This window comes from Myotis myotis, unplaced genomic scaffold, assembly GCF_014108235.1.
Source record: "Myotis myotis isolate mMyoMyo1 unplaced genomic scaffold, mMyoMyo1.p scaffold_m19_p_2, whole genome shotgun sequence".
NCBI lineage: Eukaryota > Metazoa > Chordata > Mammalia > Chiroptera > Vespertilionidae > Myotis > Myotis myotis.
The window spans coordinates 112,172,063-112,196,630 of record NW_023416324.1 but is presented as its reverse complement, the minus strand read 5'-3'; the positions used below and the strand labels follow the sequence as shown (position 1 = coordinate 112,196,630).

The following is a 24,568-nucleotide window of genomic DNA, read 5'->3' as shown; positions in this document are numbered from 1 at the left end:
TTCCTCTCCCTTCCTCTCCCTAAAATCAATCAAAAGATTTTTTTCTTAAAAAAGGTATTTGTTTTTAATCATTTCTATATTGTTAAATGTGTTATGACAAGCATGTGTTATTTTTTTTATTTTATTATATTTTTAACCCTCACTCAAAAACGTTTTCACTGATTTTTTTTTTTTTTTTTTTTTTTTTTTTTTTTTTTTTTTTTTTTTAAGAAAGAGAGGAAGGAAGCGAGAGAGAACCATCAATGTTAAAGAGAAGCATCGATCGGCCACTTCATGTACGCACCCCGGCCAGGGAACAAACCCACAACCTAGGCATGTGCCCTGACCAGGAATCAAACCCACGACCTTTTCGTGTATGGGATGATGCTCCAACCAAATGAGCACCCAGTCAGGGCAGCATGTATTATTTTCAAACTTAAAATTTATAAAAGTACACATAACCTAACAGTACAAAAAACTAGCATTAGCGAAAAATTGAATTTTTAAAAAACTCTTAAATTATTAAACATTATCTTTCCTGATGATTATGCTAAAAAAGAATAACTTCCTAAAATAGCTTACTAATTCCTATTCTTCCCTCAGAGGTGAGTCACTTAGAACTAATGCAAATTTACTTTCATTGATCCACGAAGTCTCTGAGGTAGGGTGATAATGAGTTTTGCCAATTAATTGGCAGAAGCCCTTTGAATAGGAGTGGCCAAGAAGATGCTGCCTTAAGCCAGATCCACATGCCTAGAGCCACCCTCTAGGGCAAATCCCTTATTAAAAGGATACTTGCTCCACGATCAAGAACCCTCCTTATCTCTATCTTCTGAAGGGGGTCCTTTATGCCAATACAAAGGAAACCGAAAAAAAAAACTACCAATGCCTAGGATACTCAGAAACTGGATGCCCACCTTCTCTTTGCTGTTATAATTCTGTGATGATTAAACAAAGTTCTGGACAAACATAGTGCATGTATACTGGCACCTCAATTATCATCAACTGCATAATGCAGTAAGTTTACAGTATATTATGTTGGTTTTTAAAAAGCATTTATGACTATACATAAAGCAAAGTGCACAAAATGTAATTTTTCAGCTTGATGTGTTTTCTGACATACCTGAATCAGGACATAGAACATGAACAGCACTCCAGAAGTTCCCTTCATGCTCCCTGCCATTCATTCACTGCTCCCCAACCCAATCCCCAATGTCACTGCAGAAACATCTAAGAGCATAGATTCGTTTTGGCTCAATCTGACACGTAACAGAAACAGAACCATACAGTACAGTAAATGCCCTTTTAGATTTCTTTCTCTCAGTGCCATATTTGTGAGATTCATTCTACTGTTGACCAACCATACTGTTGAGATATACTTAGTAAATTTTTTCATTTTCATTTCTATGTAGTATTACATTCTGTGAGTACGCCAAAACTTATTCTAGAGTTGATGAGCATTTGGATAATTTCTAGGTTATTGCAAATAGTGCTGTTATAAATATTCTAGTACAAGTCTTTTCATGAACACATGTATATGTCTGTGAAGTATGTGCATTGAAATAGAACCATAGGCTATCCAGCAGGATCATGGGGTATTAAGCTTTAGTAAACACCACCAAGCAGTTTTCCAAGGTAATTTGGGTTACTCTTTTCAACTGAAACAATATAAATATAAAAATCATACAAATATAATTTTGCTTTAGTGCTTCAGAGGGTTTTCAGAATTGCAATATTTTGGGGTAAACATTAGGGGAAATTACTTTTGTTGATAAATTACACTGGTTAATAAAGTCATAAAGAGATAATTCAATGAAGTGGTTTTGTTTAAAAGACTGTTTCAGCCTGAGAAGTAGACTTCAGATTTCACTGAATGTCAAACTATGTAATGAGTAAAATGAAGAATATATAGTGATAATGTCAATAAAAATGCTAAAAGCAAGGTAGCTAAGCATCTTTGCCTTCATTAGAGTATAAAAGTAAAAGCAGGGCCCTGACTGGTTTGGCTCTGTGGTTAAGAGCGTCAGCCCACAGACTGGAGGGTTTCTGGTTTGATTCCCTGTCAAAGGCACATACCTTGGTTGCATGCTCAATCCCCGACCCTGGTCAGGCTGAGTGCGGGAGGCAATCAATCGATGTGTCTAATGTCAATGCCTCTCTCTCTCTCTCTCTCTTTCTCTCTCTCTCTCTCTCTCCCACCACCCCTCCCTCCCTTCTACTCTGTCTAAAATCAATGGGGAAATATCACTGGGTGAGGATTTTTTAAAAAGTAAAAGCAGGGCTGTAAGTGTTGCTCAGTGACTGAGCTATGAACCAGGAGGTCACGGTTAGATTCTGGTTCTCAGCACATGCCTGGGTTGCAGGCTCAATCCTCAGTAGAGGGCGTGCAGGAGGCAGCCAACTGATGATTCTCTCTCATCACTGAGGTTTCTATTTCTCTCTCTTCCTCTCCCTTCATCTCTGAAATCAATAAAAACGTATTTTTTTAAAAAAAAGTAAAAGCAGGAAGAGGAGAAGTAATAAACTGGTGTCTCAGTGAATACCCGAAGTTATGAATTAATAACTGCAGTAACATCAAACAGTTAACATTTAGTGAGCCATGGCACTCAGTACTCTGTGTCAGCACTATGCCCTTTAAATGTTCTAATTCAGTTCATCTTTGCAACCCTATGAGATAATTATTGTTATTATTATTATCATCCCTATTTTAAAAATGAGGAATCATCTAAGTCTCAAAAAAGGTAACCTGCCCAAGGTTACACATAATGCAATCCCCAGAAAGTCTGACTCCAGATGCTATGTTCTCAACCACTATACTATACTGCCTCCACAAGATAAAAAAAAAAAAAAAAAAAGTGGGTGAAGAGCAAAATGGACAACAAGAAGAGGAATGGACATTTACAACAATGAACAAGCAAAAATGTTAGTCTAAGGGGAAATTAAGGCTAATTCCAAAATTTTATACAAATACTTCAAATGATGAAGATGTCAACCTTATGCCCTGGCTGGGTGGGTGGCTCAGTTGTTAAAGCATCATCCCATATACCAAAGGTTGCAGGTTTGATTCCTGCCTGGTTTGGGGCACATATCTTGGTTGTGGGTTTGATCCCCAGTTAGGGTGTGCATGGGAGGCAACCAATCAATGTTTCTCTCTCTCTCTCTCTCACCCTTCCCGTCTCTGTAAAAACAATAAAAACATATCCTCAGGTGAGGATTAAAAAAAAAAGATATCAACCTTTCTGTCATAATTTTTGCAATCAAACCTAGACCAAGAGTTATACTGATGAATCAGATGTTATCAGCTATCATTTTCCTACTGTGAGACAGATGATTTTTTTTGAGTGTTTAATTCAAACCTATATTTGCCATTTCTAAAATGTTAATCCATAGACCACTTTCTTGTTACATGTGTACCAACGAAAACAAAAGGCAGAGAATCACTGCCATCCCTACAAAAGGAATGGCTCCTTTTCTAACATTCTTTAAAACTATACATTGTACAGTCTTTGCACCTCACCAAAGGAATAAATACACTGGCTTAGTTCTCCTCCCTGTTCAGCAAGATCCACCAACTAACTGTTATAAGCCCTCTTCTTTTTTGATTTCTCCAGGGCTTTGTCCATGGTTTTCTTGTTCTCCCCTCAACATCTGGGACAGTATCACTTGCCCTTAGGTTTATGATTCAGTCCTACACCGGAGAAGTGGAACCACTCGATGAGGCACTCGTCATTGTCACAGCTGATCATTTCTCCATAGAAGACCGGATTGCACAGACATTACGTGGGCTCGTTCGGGTTGATGGGAAAGTCTGCAGGGGATGTTTCCCTCTCTGCTTTGGTTTGCTTTCTTCTCCTTAGGCGTTCCTGAGGTGATGTCATCATGGTCCTGATTATTGGCTGCATTCTCCCAATTTTCATTGTTGCACTGTCTCAGAGACCTCTTGTTATTGGGCTTTTCTACCTGTGTGATTGTCTCATTCCTGGACTTATCCTGGCCGGCTTTGCCACTGTGGCCAGTGGTGTCATTGACCTCTTGAAGTTCCTCAAAGAGTTCCAGGTGACTGTCCAGATCCTGTTCTCCACCAGCTCCACCATCTGACTCTCAATCTGGATCTTCTCGTCTCCTAGGTCCTGGCTCCAGATCAGGGCTCTCTGAATGCAGTGCAACACTGTACTCTTCCGGTTGCTCTCCATCTCCTGATTAAACTTCTCATAATACTCATCTAGTTCCTTCAGGATTTCTTGGTATTTCCCATCAATCTCCAGCACCAGCAATACGTTTCTCTGCAAATCAAAAGGCAGAGACCCGATGGAGTCCAGGTAGCCCTCCACATAGTTCACCAGGTGGATCTGCTCCCGTTGGCAGGACTCAACATGGTTCACCAAGATCCCAGGCCACTCTGCGTGGCTTTCTGCTTCCTCCAGCCCCTGTCCCCTCAGAGCCCAGCCCTGCAAAATGCAAACCTCCCGCCCACCGGCTTCCCCCCTCCTGCTCACTCCACTTGGCTACATCTGTGACCATGCCGCCTGGCACAGGCGCAGGTGGGCCTGGCCAGTGCTCCTCGCCTCAGGCACTGTGTGGGAGTGCAGATACGCTCCCAGACGAAGGGGCCGGGACCAGGCCAACCAAGAGTGCTGCCCACAGGCCATACTTGTCCAACATGGAAAACCCCCAGATGATTTTATTTATATCAATAAGTTCCTAGAATGCTAAAAATATCCACTGCCTTTTTCTCTAATTCTTTATTAGATCATTCTTTAAAAATCTACCAGTAACTTTCATATACAGGATACATTTAATTCCTTATCTATATATAGAAAAGCTTAAGCAATCATTCGACCATTGGACCATTCCATAACATGCACTGACCACCAGGAGGTGGACACGCCAACCAGTAGGTTAGCTTGCTGTTGGGGTCTGGCTGATCAGGATTAGGAGGGATGGGCCGGACATGCACTGGAGCCCTCCTGAGATCCCTCCTCGGCCCCGATAGTGCACAGGTGTGAGAGACCCATCAGTGCATGAATCTGTGCACCAGGCCTCTAGTTTACAAATAACTGGAAATTATGTTCCTCTTATGAAGCAAAATATCCTTTAACTATAATTCATAGCATAGTAAGTTTCTGTAACACTATGCTCTGCATACACTGGCTGCATTTCATGAGGGCTCTGTTTAAGTACTAGGATGGATAAGACTGAGGCCCTACCCTAGTAATATCTGAAAAGAACTAAGAGGCCCAAAAAGAGAAAAAAAAAAAAAACAAAGAATAAGCAACATGTAGAACAACTGCATAGAACAGAGCAAATCAGCTCTATGGGAGGCAGTAACAGAAAAAGTGGTGTTTGTCTTGGTTGTTTTTTTGTTTTGTTTTTTTTTTTCTAATACAAGTCCTTTGGTTGATCTCTTACCCGCCTCCCTCCTGCCCCCCACCCCTCCCCAGCCTTCCCGCTGCAGTTTGACAATCTGTTTGAAGAAGATCTGCCTCTGTATCTATTATTGTTCAAAAGTTTATAATGGTCTCTATTATCCATGAATGAGTGAGATCATGTGGTATTTTTCCTTCATTCACTGGCTTACTTCACTTAGCATAATGCTCTCCAGTTCCATCCATGCCGTTGCAAATGGTAAGAGTTCCTTCTTTTTTACAGCAGCATAGTATTCCATCGTGTAGATGTACCACAGATTTCTAATCCATTCATCTACTGATGGGCACTTAGGCTGTTTCCAGATTCTAGCTATGGTGAATTGTGCTGCTATGAACATATGGGTGCATATATGCTTTCTGATTGGTGTTTCTGGTTTCTTGGGATATATTCCTAGAAGTGGGATGACAGGGTCAAATGGGAGTTCAATTTGTAGTTTTTTGAGGAAACTCCATACTGTCTTCCATAGTGGCTGCACCAGTCTGCATTTCCACTAGCAGTGCACAAGGGTTCTTTTTTCTCCACATCCTCTCCAGCACTTGTCATTTGTTGATTTGTTGATGATAGCCAATCTGACAGGTGTGAGATGGTACCTCATGGTTGTTTTGATTTGCATCTCTTGGATGATTAGTGACTTGGAGCATGTTTTCATATGTCTCTTGGCTTTCTGAATGTCCTCTTTTGAAAGGTGTCTATTTAGATCCTTTGTCCATTTTTTGATTGGATTGTTTATCTTCCTTTTGTTAAGTTGTATGAGTTCCCTATAAATTTTGGAGATTAGGCCCTTTTCAGATATGACATTGGCAAATATGTTTTCCCACACAGTGGGTTTTCTCGTTGTTTTGTTGATGGTTTCTTTTGCTGTGCAGAAGCTTTTGATTTTGATGTAGTCCCATTTGTTCATTTTCTCTTTAGTTTCAAGTACCCAAGGAGCTGTATCAGTGAAGAAATTGCTTCGGTATATGTCTGAGATTTTGTTGCCTTTGGATTCTTCAAGAATTTTTATGGTTTCCTGTCGTACATTTAAGTCCTTTATCCATATTGAGTTTATTTTTGTGTATGGTGTAAGTTGGTGGTCTAGTTTCATTTTCTTGCATATATCTGTCCAATTTTCCCAACACCATTTATTGAAGAGACTATCTTGGCTCCATTGTATGTTCTTGCCTCCTTTGTCAAATATTAATTGAGCATATTGGTTCGGGCCGATTTCTGGGCTCTCTATTCTATTCCACTGATCTATATGCCTGTTCTTGTGCCAGTACCAGGCAGTTTTGAGAACAGTGGCTTTGTAATACAGCTTGATATCTGGTATTGAGATCCCACCTACTTTGGTCTTTCTCAGGATTGCTGCAGCTATTCGGGGTCTTTTTTTATTCCAGATGAATTTTTGGAGAGTTCGTTGTAGATCTGTGAAGTAAGCCGTTGGTATTTTAATGGGAAGTGCGTTGAATTTATAGATTGCTTTGGGTAGTATGGACATTTTAATGATGTTGATTCTACCAATCCATGAACACGTTATGTTCTCCCATCTGTTTATGTCTTCCTCTATCTCTTTTTTCAACGTCCTGTAGTTTTCTGAGTAGAGGTCTTTTACCTCTTTAGTTAAGTTTATTCCTAGGTAGCTTAATTTTTTTGGTGCGATGGTGAATGGGATTGTTTTTATAATCTCTCTTTCTGAAAGTTCACTATTGGTGTATAGAAATGCCTCAGATTTCTTGGGGTTAATTTTGTATCCTGCTACATTGCCAAATTCATGTATTAAGTCTAGTAGCTTTTTGATGGAGTCTCTAGGGTTTTGTATGTATAATACCATGTCGTCTGCAAATAAGGACAGTTTTACTTCCTCTTTTCCAATTGGGATGCCTTTTATTGCTTCTTCTGGCCTAATTGCGATGGCTAATACTTCCAGTACTATGTTGAACAGGAGTGGTGAGAGTGGGCATCCCTGTCTTGTTCCTGTTCTTAGGGGAAATGGTGTTAGTTTTTGTACATTGAGTATGATGTTGGCTGTGGGTTTGTCATATATAGCTTTTATTAAGTTGAGGTATGATCCTTCTACTCCCGCCTTGCTGAGAGTTTTTATCAAAAATGGGTGTTGGATTTTGTCAAATGCTCTTTCTGCATCAATTGATATGACCATGTGGTTTTTTTCTTTCAATTTGTTTATGTGATGTATCACGTTTATTGATTTGCGGATATTGTACCATCCTTGCATCCCTGGGATAAATCCTACTTTGTCATGGTGTATGATCTTTCTGATGTACTGCTGGATGTGATTTGCTAAGATTTTGTTGAGGATTTTGGCATCTATGTTCATGAGGGATATTGGCCTGTAATTCTCTTTCATTGTGTTGTCTTTACCTGGTTTTGGTATTAGGGTGATGCTGGCTTCATAGAATGAGCTTGGAAGTGTTCCTTCCTCTTGAATTTTTTGTAGTAGTCTGAGGAGGATAGGTTTTAGTTCTTCCTTGAATGTTTGGTAAAACTCCCCTGTGAAGCCGTCTGGTGCTGGGCTTTTGTTTCCTGGAAGCTTTTTGATGACTGCTTCAATTTCTTCCATAGTTATTGGCCTATTGAGATTTTTAGATTCTTCCTGATCAAGTTTTGGAATGTTGTATTTTTCTAGGAATTTGTCCTTTTCCTCCAGGTTGGCTAGTTTGTTGGAGTAGAGCTATCCATAATATTTTTTAACAATCATTTGTATTTCTGTGGGATCTGTTGTTATTTCGCCTCTATCGTTTCTGATTTTGTTTATTTGGGTCCTCTCTCTTTGCTTCTTGGTGAGTCTGGCTAGAGGTTTGTCAATTTTGTTTATCCTTTCAAAGAACCAGCTCTTTGTTTCATTGATTTTCTGTATTGTTTTTTTGGTCTCTATGTCATTTATTTCTGCTCTAATCTTTATTATCTCCTTCCTTCTGCTCACTCTGGGCTTTTCTTGTTGCTCTCTTTCTAATTCTTTGAGCTGTAGAGTTAGATGATTTACTACCGTTTTTTCTTGTTTTTTGAGATAGGCCTGTAGAGCTATAAACTTCGCTCTCAGGACTGCTTTCATTGTGTCCCCAAAATTTTGGATTGTTGTGTTTTCACTGTCATTAGTTTCCAGGATGTTTTTGATTTTTTCTTTGATCTCATTGTTAACCCAATCAATATTTAATAACATGCTATTCAGCTTCCAGGTGTTTGAGTATTTGGGGTTGATTTTATTGTAGTTTGTTTCTAATATTATGCCATCGTGGTCTGAGAAGATGCTTTTTATGATTTCAATCTTCTTGAATTTGGGGAGACTTTGCTTGTGACCCAATATGTGGTCTATTTTTGAATATGTCCCATGAGCATCAGAGTGGAATGTATATTCCGTGGCTTTGGGATGAAGTGTTATGAAGATGTCTGTTAAGTCCATCTGATCTAGTGAGTCATTTAGGATTGCTGTTTCTTTGCTGATTGTTTGTCTAGAGGACTTATCCAGTGATGTCAGTGGTGTATTAAAGTCCCCTACTATGATTGTATTGTTGTCGATCTCTTCTTTGATATCTTCCTGTAGTTTTTTTATGAATTTGGGTGTTCCTGCATTGGGTGCATATATGTTTACCAGAGTTATATCTTCTTGTTGTATTGATCCCTTTAGTATTATGAAGTGGCCTTCCTTATCTCTTGTTATGGCCTTCACTTTGAGGTCTATTTTCTCTGATATAAGTAATGCTACCCCAGCTTTCTTTTCCTTTCCATTTGCCTGAAAGATATGTTTCCATCCTTTCACTTTCAGTCTGTGTGAGTCCCTTCTAATGAGGTGGGTCTCTTGTAGACAGCAAATGTATGGCTCATGATTTTTTATCCATTCAGCCACTCGATGTCTTTTGGTTGGAGCATCTAGTCCATTTACATTTAAAGTAATTCTTGAAAGGTACTTGTTTGTAGCCATTTCTTTTTTGGGTGGCTTTTTTCTCTCTGAGCTTTTTATTTCTTCTTTTTACACCAGTCTCTTTAGCATTACTTGCGTGGCTGGCTTGGTGGTGATAAACTCCCTTAGCCTTTTTTTGTCTGTGAAGCTTCTTATTTCCCCTTCAATTTTGAATGATAGCCTTGCTGGACAGAGTATTCTTGGATTCAGTCCTTTGCTATGCATCACTTTGTAAATTTCTGTCCATTCTTTTCTGGCCTGATGTGTTTCTGTTGAGAAATCATTTGATAATCTAATGGGAGATCTCTTGTATGTAACTTTCCGTCTCTCTCTTGCAGCCTGAAAGATTCTCTCTGTGTCTGAACATTTGCCATGCTAATTATGATGTGTCTTGGTGTGGGTCTTTTCGGGTTCACCTTGTTTGGGACTCTCTGGGCTTGTGTTACTTTTTTCTTCCCCACCTCAGGGAAGTTTTCTGATATTATTTCTTCGAGTAGGTTTCCTAATCCTTGTTCATCTTTCTGTTGTTCTGGCACCCCTATTATTCGTATGTTGTTTTGTTTCATGTTGTCCCAAAGCTCCCTTAGGCTCTCCTCCTGTCTTTTAATTTTTTTCTCCAATTGCAGTACAGTTTGGGTGTGTTTTGCTTCCTTGTTTTCTAATTCACTAATTCGGTCCTCCGCTTCTCCTAGTCTACTGTTGATACTTTCAATGGTGTTTTTTATTGCAGCTATATCGCTCTTCATTTCTTCTTGGGTCTTACTTAAGTTGCTGATTTTTTCAGCTGTTTCTTCTAGCTTCTTGCATATGTTATTGATTTTTTCCTCTGTCCGGTTTATGCAGTCTAGGACCCTTACTCTGAATTCTTTTTCTGTCATGTTGCATGCCTCTGTATCACTTAGCTGCTTTTCTGGCGAGTCCTCCTTTTCTTTCCTTTGGGGTTTTCTTTGTCTACCCATGTTTGATCTCACTGACATATCTAGACGTTGAGACGTTCAGTGACTGCTCCCTGGGTGGCAGTGACTCCTTGGGCTGTGGTTGCTCTTCGGGCGGTTGCGGTAGAGCTGCTCCTTAGTTGGCAGCAGCTCCTCTGGTGGGTGCTGTTCACAACTGTGGTGGCTCTTCTAGCTGGTGGGGGGAGGTTTCACGTACAGCTGCTGTTCCTCAGACAAAGGGTGTGGTGCTCAGGAGGCTGCTGTTGCTTGGATCTGCTGCATTGATTTAAAGACACAAAATACAACACAACAAGGCACCACGTACCAGGCACTAAACACAAATATATTCACGATATTAATAACCCCAAATAAAGGTGACCACCCGAATTAAGAGAATTAGGGGATAAGGAAGAAAGAAGAGAAAAAGATAAAAGAGAAAAAAGAAAAGAAACGAAAAGAAAAGAAAAGAAAAGAAAAGTAGGGACCAAAAAAAAGAGTGCAAAAATGAAACTGGAAAAAAGGAGGGGCGAAAATAAAAGAGAGAAAAGAAAAGAAAAAAAAAGAGTGAAAAGAGAGAATGAAGTGGAAGAGGGGAAGAGACTATTTATATGAGGAGAAAACTCCTATAGAACCGCCACTAATCCCAACAAATTCCAGCAACAGCTCCCTGGAGATGAATGCAAACTAGAAACAACCAATAATATCAAGAGAGGCAAGGGAAAACAGAAGCACAAAAATAACCGGGGGGGATGGGTGGAGGGAGGGGAAAAACCAGCAGAAAAAAAATAAAAATAAAAAGCAAAACAGCCTCACAACCAGTCCTAAAACACACACACACACACACACACACAAAAAAGGAAGCAACAACAAAAAAACAATATACTCAACAATCAAGCAAACAGCAACAAAACAATAGAAAGATAAAAGAAGAAGAAAAAATTTTGGATAGTGAAGAAAGATAAGGGGTATGTGTATAAAGATTTAGAGCAGTGGATTGGAAATAGGATATATAAGTAGGGTGAAATTTTGACAGGAGGTAAACAGAAGGAATAGGGAAAATCTAACGCAGGAATAGGGTAAGAGAAACAGGACAAAAAAATGTTAAAAGTGAGGGAGAGGGTTTTAGCATAGAGGTAAAATTGAGGTAGGGAAAATTGTTGCTAAAGGAACGATGAAAATAGAATGGAGAACACTAATCCCAAAATAAAATAAAGAGAAAATAAAATGGCACTTTAAAAAATGGTAAAATGGTAGCAGTAATAATACTGGTTAAAAATAAGAATGTAGTAATTAAAAGGGTAAAATCAGGTGATGGAAAAAGAAGAAAAAAAAATTGGTTTCTTAGTTAAAAGGTGAAAAAAGAAAAAAAAAAATTGCAGTAGTGAAGGTCCTTCAGTTCTTTTACTCATCAGTCTGGCTCGCCTTAGTCCTGCCAGGTATTCAGGAGAGTGTAGAATTTCCTTGCGATACACTGTTCCTTTGTGTTGTAAACCACAGTCCTTATTTTAAAGCAGGCCGTATTTGTTTCCCAGACTGCCTTATTTTGTGTTTAGCAAAGAGTCAGTTTGTGGCTCAGCCTCTGGGTGGCAGTGTTCTGGGGTTGGCCTCTGAGGCTATACGGCTTCTCTATCGCACTTAAAACTGGTTTGGGGAGGTCAACTATCCAGAGCTGTTTCTTTAATCGTTACCCTGCTCTGTGTTGTTGCTGGGATTCTGTCTTGGTTCTTAAACTCTACTGTATTTCAGTTGGGTGCCAAAAACTGACCATAGTACTATAAATGACCTGACCAATATAACAACAGATATTGCTCTTTTTTTTTTTTTTTTTTTTTTTTTTAAGTTCAAGATCTAACTGGCTTTATTCAACAATTCATGAATTGGGCAGCATCCCACCTAGTAAATGGAACGGTGCCCTAAGCTATCACTCTTTTAACGTGTTCTAGACATTATATTTCTACTGATGTTCTGTAAAATCGAATTAGGCTTTTGGCAAGTACATCAGTTATTTCAACAAATTTTTGACATGTTGCATCTAAGCTATATTTCTACTCTTTTCGGTACCTATCTTTTAACACTCAAGGGCAAACATTAGTATATTAACCATTCCAAGCTTCATACCACCTGCAAATCCAACAGCCATTCCTTCCAAGTCTTTTTGCACATCAAGAAATGCACTGAATAAGATAGAAATGTGAGGGTTATGGACCAATTCAAAGTTAAGCCCTTGCCCTAGCCAGTTTGGCTCAGTGGATAGAGTGTCAATCCACGAACTGAAGGGTCATGGGTTCGATTCCCGGTCAAGGGCATGTACCTCGGTTGCAGGCTCGATCCCCAGCCCTGGATAGGGACGTGGGAGAGGCAATCAATGTGTCTCTCATTGATGTTTCCCTCTGTTTCTCCCCCTCCCTTCCACTCTCTCTAAGAATCAATGGGAAAATATCCCACGGATGATAATTAACAAACAAAAAAAAAGTAAAGCCCTTGCTCTGGCCAGATGGCTCAGTTGGTTGGAATGTCGTCCCATACACCAAAGGGTTTCGGGTTTGATTCCCAGTCAGGCCATATATCTAGGTTGTGGTTCGATCCCCAGTTGGGGCAAGAATAGCCAATGTTTCTCTCTCATATCGATGTGTGTGTGTTTTTCTCTCTCTCTCCCTTCCACTCTCTAAAATCAATGAAAATATATCCTCCAGTGAGAATTTTTAAAAAATAAAAAGTTAACTGGATCAAAAGAAAGGGTTTTCAAAAACCTCTTCGCAAATTAGATATTACATTTATAACATTATTCAGAGCAGTAACTGAGTATCTTTCACCTCAAAGTAACATCTCATCTTTTACACACTGATAGAATTCTTCCCAATAATCTTTTGTGGTTATATATTTTATCATATTTTAGATTTATAACCTGTTTAGATTATATATTTTATCAATGAGTTAGATTTTAGATTATAATAAAATCTGATTAAAAGATACCATGGATGCTTCTGGTCAAGGTGAAATAGGTAAATACTGTGTTTGCTTCCTCCAATGACCACATCAAAATTACAAATAAATTATAGAACAATCAACCTGGAAAGCCATCTGAAGATTAGCTGGACAGAATTCCTGTAACTAAGGATATAAAGGAGCCACATTTGGTAGGAGGGGAGGAGACCCACACCACATGTGATGGTTGAGAAACCTCAGGAGGGATATCTCATCTGCAGGGGTCCCACCTAAGGAGTAAGGGGTCCCAGTCCCACAATGGGCTCCCGAGCCCAGGGTTCCAGTGCCAGGAAGAGGAGTCTCTACAACATCTGGCTTGGAAAATCAGCAGGGACTCTATCCAGATGAGAGTGCTGCTGGAAACCCAGGCATCCTCTTCAAGGGCCTGTGTACAGCCTCAGTTGCCCACACTCACCCTAAACTCCTTTGAACAAACAGTAGTGAAAGGTACAAGAAACATACATAGAGAAACTGAGTTGTAAGACTTCCAGGTGAGGGCTGGAGGGACAGCAGATTGTCCCTATGTTGAACCCTCCCCCGACATGGCCTGAAGGTACAGGCGCTTCAGACTTTCTTAAAAATTCTCAAGGATCCTCAGACCCCAGGCAGGCAAGGACTGGCCTTAGAGTGCCCTTTACCTCTGGCTTAAAGGCCCCAGCCCCAGCCCCAGCAATGGTGCCAAATCTGAATATTCATTAACATGATGAACATTAACCTGGTGAACACCGTTTACCTTACCCTGAAACTCCCTGAGACCTTGCCCCACCCAAAGCTCTGGCCATCCTTGAAGGCAGCCATCTCACTAGTGCTGCAGACTGCCCTAATAACTCTCAAAAGTCCAAAGGGTCTGGGAAGGTGGCTAATGGACACACCATGCCCTGTGCCTCTTGCTGATTGGCCCCAGGACTGCTTTGTAGAGTGGTCAGCCTTGGTTCATCCTGTGGCCTCTCCCACGTGCCTCCAGGCCCACCACAGGCAGCTACCGCCTGTGGATCACTTTGTAGCTCCTACCAGGTAACCCAGGGACAAGCACAGGCAGCAGTTGACCTTGGCCTGAACAGGAGCCCCACACAAGAGTCCTCAAAACCAACATACCTGGTGGCCAGCTTCAGACCACAAGAGAGAATCACCCATTAGCTCCACAAACAGCATACCCAAAGGGTAGTCTCAGCAGGCACCAGAGCTTCACTGCGGCAAATCCCACTCCATGCTGTCAGTCCCTGCATAGCAGCTGGTACACTATGATCATGGCTAATCCTTCCAGCCAAGCAGTCTGAGGCTCAATCCCCACCCAAGGAACTGCAACCGGAGGGCACATACAACCCACATTCTTGGAGCACCCAGCTGAGGTGATCAGAAAGACTGTGCCACTGGGCTCCACAAGACACCTACTATATAAGGACACCCTGCCAAGATCTACCTAATACATAGAAACAAACACAGAGGGGCAGCCAAAATGAGGAGACAAAAAAACACATCCCAAATGAAGTAAAAGGGAAAAACTCCAGAAAAAGAACTAAACCAAATGGAGGCACACAATCTACCAGATATGGAGTTCAATGAACTTGGGGAAGAACAGACAAAAAGTCTCTACGGGGTTGAACATTTCTTATGTTGAGAGCAGCCTCCCTCATAGCTAATATTTCACTAAATATGCAGTTAGTCACTACCTAGCCTGCAACTGGTCAGTGAGAAAAATCCAAGTGTTAGATTTGGGGAAACAGGCTGGCAAAGGATAGCTCCTTGATTAGCTGGGTAGCAACAGAGTCAGAATATTCTGAGGTGAAACCACAGAGGCCTCCTGATCAGAGAAAAGGGGATGTGCTTTGGAGGTCAGTGACTGCATTAATCCTTTATCAAGCCAGGTCTACAGGTGATTCTGGGTTTTATTCCTGAAACAGTTTGGAAACTGCTTTTCCAGGCTATGATACTCTGAACATCTCTATCCCTTTCTAGGTAAATTAGCTAGAAGGGATTCCATTATAAAAATTAAGAAACCTTCCATATACACAAATGATAACCACGTAAGAACTTTATGAGTTTATAAATTTATGAACTAAAAGCGCTAAATATTCAGAAAAAAAGATCTAAAGGCCTATAATAGCAGATAACACCCTAATGTTTAACTCTAAAGAGAAAAGTGGGATTGATATGTACAAGTAAACGAAGGGGTGAAGGAAGGCTTTCCTTTTTCTTCTGTATACATATATTTTACAGTGAGAAATAGTCATACAGTACTGGGAATTTATAAACATAATTTAAAATCATGCATGCAGCACATATACTAAAAGTAATTTTTTTTTAACTTTAAAAAATTAAAACCCAGAGGTGCCTCTCAACCTAATTGAGAATAATAGTTTTACTGTACTTAACAAACTAAAAACATTCTATGGTACATATAAACACAATTTCATATATTCTGACTTACATAACATAAAAACTTCATATTACCTTGGAATGGGTAATATGGGTAATACTTTCTAACTATGACCTCAGAGGAGAAAGAAAAAATAGCAATTTTTAACTAAAATAAAAATTCTAAACCTTAAATAAAGTTAAAAGATGAGCAAAAAACTGGGGAAAATAATCTGAAGCATATTGGCAAACAATAGATTGATACTTCCAATATATAAAGAATTCTTGCCGAAACCGGTTTGGCTCAGTGGATAGAGCGTCGGCCTGCGGACTGAAAGGTCCCAGGTTCGATTCCGGTCAAGGGCATGTACCTGGGTTGCGGGCACATCCCCAGTGGGAGATGTGCAGGAGGCAGCTGATCGATGTTTCTCTCCCATCGATGTTTCTAACTCTCTATCTCTCTCCCTTCCTCTCTGTAAAAAATCAATAAAATATATTAAAAAAAAAAAAGAATTCTTACAAATCAATAAGAATCAATATCTTAATTTAAAAATAGGCAAAGAACATTAACAGGTATCTCTTTCTCTCTCTCTCTTTCACACATACGCACACACACATACACACATGGCAAAAAACATTAAGATGATCAATCTCAGTTTTTTTATCAATCAATAATATTTGGTAATATCTAGTATTAAATATGGTATAAGGACAGCCTCAGACACTAAATTTAGAAGGGCATCCTGGAATACCAACAAAAGTTTAAACATGTGTTCCATAAACAAAGCAATTCTACATGATCTTATACAAATAAACACACAAGGATAAAGACATTCATGCACTATGAAAAATTAAATAAATATTATAAAATCCATAGTGTTTTATGATATTGCAAAACCATGCAGCCAATGCAAATAAAAATGTACCACTTCTGTTAGCATGAAAAGATTTTCTAGATATATGATTGAAAAAGGCAGGCAACCAAGTAGTATGTTCCTATTAGTGTTAAATACAGATTCATTATCTATACAAGCATTTACATAAATATATACACACACATATCTACACACACACACCACGGCATATATTCTAGAAAACAGGTCTAAAATATTGTATACCAAAATTTTAACAGTGGCTAGTCCAGAATAATACAATCATAGGTGATTTCCACTTTCTTCTTCATACCTTTTGAATAGTCTAAACCCTGTACAAATGAATATGTACAGGTTTTCTGATGAGGAATAGTAATAAATATTTTCATTCTTAAAATAAAGTCACCTAATATTAAATACTTTGTGCTGTAATCATATATTACTATTTTCTTACCTTTAAACCTTCAGCTGGAAGTCTATAACCAAATCTTGCTGGAAGGTCATCAAATGTCTGAGACACATTTTCAAAATTATACTAAATGTAAAATTAGAAACAATCCAGTTACAACCAACTTAAACATCACATCAAAAACAAAAAGTTTATTAAATTATTTGAGTTTTCATTTCCACAATTCTGATTTATTATCACAGTTTATTATAAGAAAAATAATTTTATAAATGTGCATCCACTAAAATAGCAAAGAATACATACAATTTACTCCATATACAGCTGCTTAAATTGGATTCTGATTTCATATAATAATTAAACAACAGCAATAATTCTATAACATTAAACTGCCCACTATTTTCTGAGTTTTTCCCGCAGACAATACCCTAGCAAGAGATTTTCTAGAAAGATTATTTCCCAGCAGGATTCCACTTTATTTTCTCTATATTATAGGGTCTGACTTATTGGAAGAGATTTACAGGATTTCTGGCCCTTGCTATGAAAAATGCATTTTCCCCAAAGCAAGGAAGAGTATCAAATCCTACTTTTAAAGCATTGTTATTTTTTATATAATCTGAACATTTTTATCTAGGGCTAAACAATGAAAGGATTAAACTGAATGAAGTACATATATACAGAAAACCTATTTTAACAACTTTCCCCTTCCTTATAGATATAGATTCCTATGCTAAAATATTTATCAGTCCTCTACCAAAACAGAACAAAACAAAACAAGTAAATAGTAAATAAGTAACTTTAGAAACACAGACAAAACCTGTATGGTGCATTAGAAGTTCAGATAGTTGCCATAAACTGTAGGCAAAAAAAATCGAACATATTTGTTTGAATATACATAAAAAGAATGGAACAAAGCAAGACTGTCATGTATAGATAAAAAAGGATAGAAGGATCAAGCAAAACTTAAATATTCATAAACATGGATTAGGTCGCACATCCAGGTTGATGGCTATATCATCCCTAAATCAAACACCTACTGGTGATCCCCATTCTAGCTTCATGTGTCATATGCCAGAGACATGCAGATAAATAGTTCTTCAGGTTAACAGCAAGTTACAGCTGTGTTCACATGCAAATACCTTACATCTCTCCCATAGAGCAAGCAAAGGTTGGATCCAGACACCTTCCATCTGTCAAGTCCCCTTGCTAACCTCAGCTCAGACCCTGGTAACCACCCTGTCACCAAGGAAAGCTAATGCAGCAGAGAGAGACTGGACAAACTGATGACAGTAACACAGGACTCAGGCAGTATGGTTCTTACATTCCACTTGTACCCTATCCCAAGTGTCTCAGCATATCCATCTATTCCCTGTACTTCTCACCGTATGTTTGTAATTAATTCAATAAACTGTGTGATTCAAGCAACTGAATTTAGTCTCTGAACCTATCCATTGTGTCACCTCTGGAATAGTCAGCCTGGTGTTATACTTGGAGGTCAGCGCTGCTTGTGAGTAATTTCCTACTGTAACACTAATTCATCTTTGCAGAGTGCACTAGGATTACAAAGTGCTTTAGAGTCACAAAGTGCTATTATATCCATCACCACATGTATCATTTAATCTCTAAGTAAAAGACCTTTCTTTAATTGATTTAATTCAATTATGATCAGCTCTGTGTTGAATTTGAGAAACTCATTTAACTCTTCCAAGGCCAAAGACACTACTGTAAAATAAAGAAACTGATCTAGATCAACATAGATAGACCAAAGAAAAATACAAATGCGTGCAAACAGTACTTTTTTATACTGAAGTATTTTTTTTATCATTTCCTATTATTGAAGAGTTTCACTTTTTTATTAGAAGTTCAGAAATAAAATATCTGCCTTGACCTACATAGTACTTGTAATACTAGGACTTGGAATCAGTTGTGTTATTGAGTGAAACCCATTTTGAAATTACTTTGTCTTTTCTTAATAGCAAATTAAGGATTGCCTCACAATGCCTCTTATAGTCCCACTAGAGGCCCAGTGCACAAAATTCGTGCACGGGTAGGGTCCCTAGTGGCTGCCGGCTGCCAGCAGGGGCCTTCCTTCATTCCGCGCCATCCCCTGTGGTCAGCGCACGTCAGAGCGAGCGATCAAACTCCTGGTCAGTCGAACTCCCGAGGGGGCACTTTGCATATTTTTTATATATATATTTTAGAGGCCCGGTGCACGAAATTCATGCACTGAAGGGGGGTCCCCCAGCCTGGCCTGTGCCCTCTCACAGTGCGGGAGCCCCACAATCAATCACCCCAAAGAGGTAGGCCTCGCCCACCCATCCGGGGCTCCTCGATAGATTACCCCAAAGAGGTAGGCCAGAGCTGCGGGACCCGCCTCCGCACTGGGCACACAGCATCAAGCCTCTGCCCACCCACGTGCACTTGCAGCCCCGCCCACCCACATGTGCCCACTGCACACACAGCCTCCTGGAGATTGCTCTTTACAGCATGAGGGCATCACCGCATGAGAGTGTCACAACCACATAGGCTTTTATTAATAGGATAGATAAATTGTTTAAAAAAAAAACAGTTCTTATCATGAATACGAGAAATGGAAACATCTTTAGCACAAAGTGCTTTACATTTTTACTACTGAGGGGAGACTGCTGCTCCTGAAATTAAAGCATGTTCACTATTAAAATGTTTGAATTAGAAAATAAAGTCACTCCTCTCAGGAATCCCATCTGCAGTGATTACCACGTATAACAGTTTTAATGCACATATTTTGAAAAGGTCTTTTCCTAAACCAATTCTCCTCTTTGACAGCAGCCTTAATAGAAAGTTTCATTTAATTTAGAAAGTAACAATTATTGAGCATTTATGACATCATTGTTAGGTCGGAGAGAGCCCAGAATCAGATACATGCAGACATGTGATGAGATAATGGACTCCCCCTGGCATGTCTAGCAGATCAGCATGCCAGACACAGATACTGGCTTCTCCCTGAATCAACACTGACCCCCACACAGATACTGACTCCTTCCTGAACACCTTGCTGATCCCCTGCAGCTGAAACTTCCCCAATTGAATACCTCAGCTCATGTCCCCGCCCCTCACCCAACCACAGTATAAAAAAAGCGCTCCCCTCCCTGTTGGCGTGAATCCACGTGCCCTGTCCTTGGGAGTACATGGGTCTCCCGGGGACGCAGAATAAACTTTCCTTCCTTCCTTTCTTTTCTGATTCACTCGACTCTTTATTTCTTATGCCGCCTCCTGAGCCACCTAACCTAACAATCATAAACACTTAACAGGTATTCACTTATTTAATTCTTACAACAACCCTATAAAGTCAGTCACTATTATCTTCATCCTCATTTTAGAGAGAGACCACAGATGTTGAAAATAACTGGCTCTAGTAAATTAGAGGAACCAGGATTCTAATTTATGCAGTCTGGCCCCAGAACCCTGGCTCTTAACCCATTGCCCTACATTGTCTCTCATACAGTCTCATTTTCATAAAAAGTAAAGTGAGACTTAAGAGACGTTAAATTTAGCTCAGATTCTAACTCAACTGCTAGAGCTACCATGCTGTGTAATCCAATCCATTCACACCACTGGGTGCTACTCTCCTATTCTGCCCATTGGCCCGCACAAGCACCTACCAAGCAACGAATTCTGTCCCTGACAAATCTCTTCAACAGAATCAAAAAGCAGATTGGGAGTAAACCAAAACTGGGTTGTTTGACTTGCTCTAAAACAATATAAGATGGATACTACTTCTCAATAAAATCATGGCCCTACTCAAAGCTAACAAGTCACTTGTAGCTTATGAGCCTCAGAACATTCAACATTGATCTGGTTATCTCTAAAGTGTCATGCCCCTGCCAATTCTAAGGTTCCATGTTTCTATATATAAACCTACATAATAATTTCACATTTCCTTTGGATCAAAGGAAAGAGAAACGAGATAAGAGATGAAAAGAAAATGAATTGCTAACAGAAACAACAACAATCTAAAGTACCAAGGAATGAATACTACTAAAAGAAAACATAAAAGAACTAAATATCCAGTGAAAAGCTATTTATCAGTTCAAAGATTTACTGAATTCCTACTGTGTAACTTGCTCTAGGCATGAGACATAAGGTTTAGTAAGACAGTCCTGACTTCCAGGTACTCATGATCTAGGGAGCTTACTGACTAGCTAGCAACACACTATAGTGGCATCTCCAATAGTCTCTTCTATTTTTGGCATTTGAATTCTCCCATTTAACTGTTAATATCTGACAGCTGTACTGTTGTCAGGATATTAACAGTTAAATGGGAGAATTCAAATGCCAAAAATAAAATCATCTGGCATACAAATAGCAAGACTAAAACTGACTTTATCATTTCAAAAGCAGAATACTCATACTTATCCCAAAATGGAATTAGAATCAATCTTTACCAACTTATTGAAATCTGTGTTGCTGCAAACTAAGATTTCAAGGATATTCTCATTCAATTAAAAGGAAGAACTAATATTTTCTACCTCTTGACTCACTTCTTTTGAATAACTGTGTTACCACATCCAGTTCCTCAGTCTTTACAACCCACTCCCCTCCAACTATCTCTGTACTCATGTCAGCCTTCCATCTTTTAGTGTCAGCACAAAGGCCAGATTTAAGCAACTCCCATTCTCCTCCTCCTCCTCCTCATCCTCCTCCTCCTCCTCCTCCTCCTCCTCCTCCTCCTCCTGCCATGAGCAACTCCCATGCTCACAGTTCCTTCACCAGATAACATCATACATTTCTCACTTACTTGCCTAAAGCACAGGGAACACTGATGGCAAGAACTGATTGTTCTTCTGTACTTAATATTTTGTTCTATCTCTATTAAAAAATTCACCTTGGGCAGTCTCATACATTGCTCAAGGGAGTGAGTGAAGGATGAAGAGAATGATAATTAGAAATGCAGATAAAACAGATAAAACATTTACTGTGTGTCAGATACTGTTCTAAGCAGTTTGCCTTACTTAATCATCACTGTAACACCTCAGCATATAAATGAAGGAACTGAGGCACTTACAGCGGCTAAGTAATTTGATCAAGATCACACAGTGGGGTACATCTACACAACGGAATACTACACTGCTGTAAAAAAGAAAGAACTCTTACCATTCACAACAGCATGGATGGACCTGGAGAGCATTATGCTAAGCAAAATTAACCAAGCCAGAGAAAGATAAATATCACATGATCTCACTCATCTGTGGAATATGTTGAACAACATAAACTGATGGGGAAAAAATAGATATAGATATAGAGACAGAGAAGCATCAAACAGACTGTCAAACTTCAGTGGAAAGGAAGGGGAGGGTGGGTGGTAAGAGATCAACCAAAGGACTTATATGCATGCATATAAGCATAACCAATGGACAAAGACACTAGGGGGGTGAGGGCATGTGCCAGGGGGTGGGGTTGGCTAGGGAGAGGTCAATTGGCTACCGGCTGGCGACTGCTGCTTTAAACAAAAAAAAAAAAAAAAAAAATCACACAGCGGTTCAGTTCCCAGAGCAGTCCACAGTCATTTAACCCATCATAGCTGAACCATAGAGTAACAATCCACTTCAGGTAAAAAGGAAAGAAAGACAACAAGGAGTGGCAGACATTAGAAAGAATAGAGAGAAGAGGAAGATGGGAGGAGGAAATGAAAGAAATCAAAGGAAAAAGGTAGACAACAAGAACTTCACCATTCATACATCCTCTACCTCATTTCAAAAGTTATCCCAAAAATATTCCAAGCACTCTGGGGACTAATTTGGAGGAGAGATTTGAATAATAATGAACTCTTAATTCTGCTTCCATTCCAACTTAAAAAAAAATCCACTTTTCTAGAAAATAATCTAATCAGCCAGTTCTCTCCTAAAGAGGGAAACAGAGGGTAAGAAATCTCATAGGAATTAGAATTGCTATGCCTTCAAAAGATAAGGTATAGAAACCAGCTTCGTTTTCTCCCAGGCTCTACACTGATCCTAGACCATAAGTGCTACAGTATCCAGACACATGGCTGAGGACCACATCAAGCTTTGATCAGCAACAATTCCAACCCTTCTATTTCTCACCTAATGTCACTAAGCAAAAAGTGAAAACAGTAAACCTTAGCACAGTACCTAGAGTATAGATGTGCATGGGTACACACATGCACACACACAGTTAATTCTTCTCTTTCTAGCTTCACAGAAATTAGAAATAGAAAACAGATACACTTCCCAGTTTAGAGGATAGTAAGATGCCTAGAAAGGACACAAAGGTTTTGAGGAGCAATGTTCTCTAAAAATCTTTTCTAGCCATCATTACAGATAATACCATTGTGCTTTTTTTCGGACTCATTAACATTAATTTTAGCTTAATATTTTCTTTGTTAATCCTCACCAGAGGATTTTTTTTTTCCCATTGATTTTCAGAGAGAGTGGAAGGGAGGGGAAGAGACAGAAACAACATCAGTGGGTTGCCTCCCACGCATGCATGGGGATCCAGCCTGCAACCTACATATGTGCCCTTGACCAGCATTAAACCCAAGACCCTTCAGCCCACAGGCTGACCATCTAACCACTGAGCCAAACCAGGTAGGGCAGTTTAATATTTTCTATAGACATCTTGTACAATTTTAAAAAATAACATTATTAAAGTCATTACATATATACTAATTATCAAGAAAAACAGTAAGATTCTAGAAATACACAGCATTTAGCTATACATGCATATGAGCACTCTTGGGAGCATGCACACTTGGAAGAATAACAACATCTATCAGGTATTTACTGTACATTAGATCTTACGTTAGATATTCAGCAGTAAAAAGATGAGTAAGGTCCCCCACTTTCAAGTAACAACTATGTGTATGTGCCCATATATTTTTAGGTAAACACCTTATAAAATTCTACCATTTAGGACTTTTAAAGCTTTTCTTTAAGGGATGTTTTTAGACATGAATAAATTTTACAATACTTACTGCTAAAATGTCTGCTTCTACAGGCAGTAGGTTTAAAAATGCAAACAACTGCACAGTCAAGATGGTATAGATTTGTGTGGCCGACAGCATGAGCATCCCTATGGAGAGCAGCATCTCGCTGTCAAATCACCTGGAAGATAAGCAGGTAAATAACAATGAACTCTGGTGCTTTGTCCCTGAAAATAAGTGACTTGCTATATTCATTCCTGATATCCAAAAATAACTCTTTTAATTATGATGATGAAAACATTAAAATTAAATGTTTTTTAATTTCAAAAGCATATTTCAAAAGCATGGATTTACACAGATTTGAATATTTAGGTAAACACCCAAGGTTAGTCAAAACTTACAAAACTCATGGTGATTAAGTTCTGTGTTTTAACCACAAAAAAAAATCTTCCCATAGTTGTTGGTTTACAGTACAACTCATCTACTAATTCAATTTGGGGAAAACTAGGTTTCAATCCAAATAATGATTTAAAAACTCACAAGCACCTTTGCTTTAAATTTTTTACAATTTTAAGAAATTTTTATAATTATTTAAATATAATTGATAAATTCACATTTAATTTACTTTTTATTTATTCTTGCACATTGTGCCTATAGATAATGTAAAAAAAACAAAACACTTTAAGTAATACTTTTGCCCTTTCTCTCCTAATATATACATTTTTCCGTCTCTACATCCTAATAGCTCTACATCCTAAGAGCAATAGTGCAGATACCTCTCCCAACCTCATGCAA

The 24,568-nt window shown here is 39.0% G+C and overlaps 1 protein-coding gene and 1 pseudogene across 5 annotated transcripts in view; both read right to left on the bottom strand.

Moving 5' to 3' along the window:
- RNF13 (ring finger protein 13) overlaps positions 1-24,568 on the bottom strand; it is a 239,882-nt gene that overhangs the window by 145,923 nt on the left and 69,391 nt on the right. For 2 of the 5 annotated variants that reach the window (XM_036348560.1, XM_036348563.1), the window contains exons 2-3: positions 23,825-23,954; positions 16,903-16,983 (exon numbers count right to left, since the gene is read on the bottom strand). In XM_036348560.1, coding sequence (XP_036204453.1) covers positions 16,903-16,983; positions 23,825-23,938 — 195 coding nt within the window. In that variant the 5' untranslated portion in view covers positions 23,939-23,954. The remainder of the gene's footprint in view (positions 1-16,902; positions 16,984-23,824; positions 23,955-24,568) is intronic. The other 3 variants (XM_036348561.1, XM_036348559.1, XM_036348562.1) reach the window with 2 other exon arrangements.
- On the bottom strand, positions 3,090-4,354 carry LOC118675762 (annotated as a pseudogene).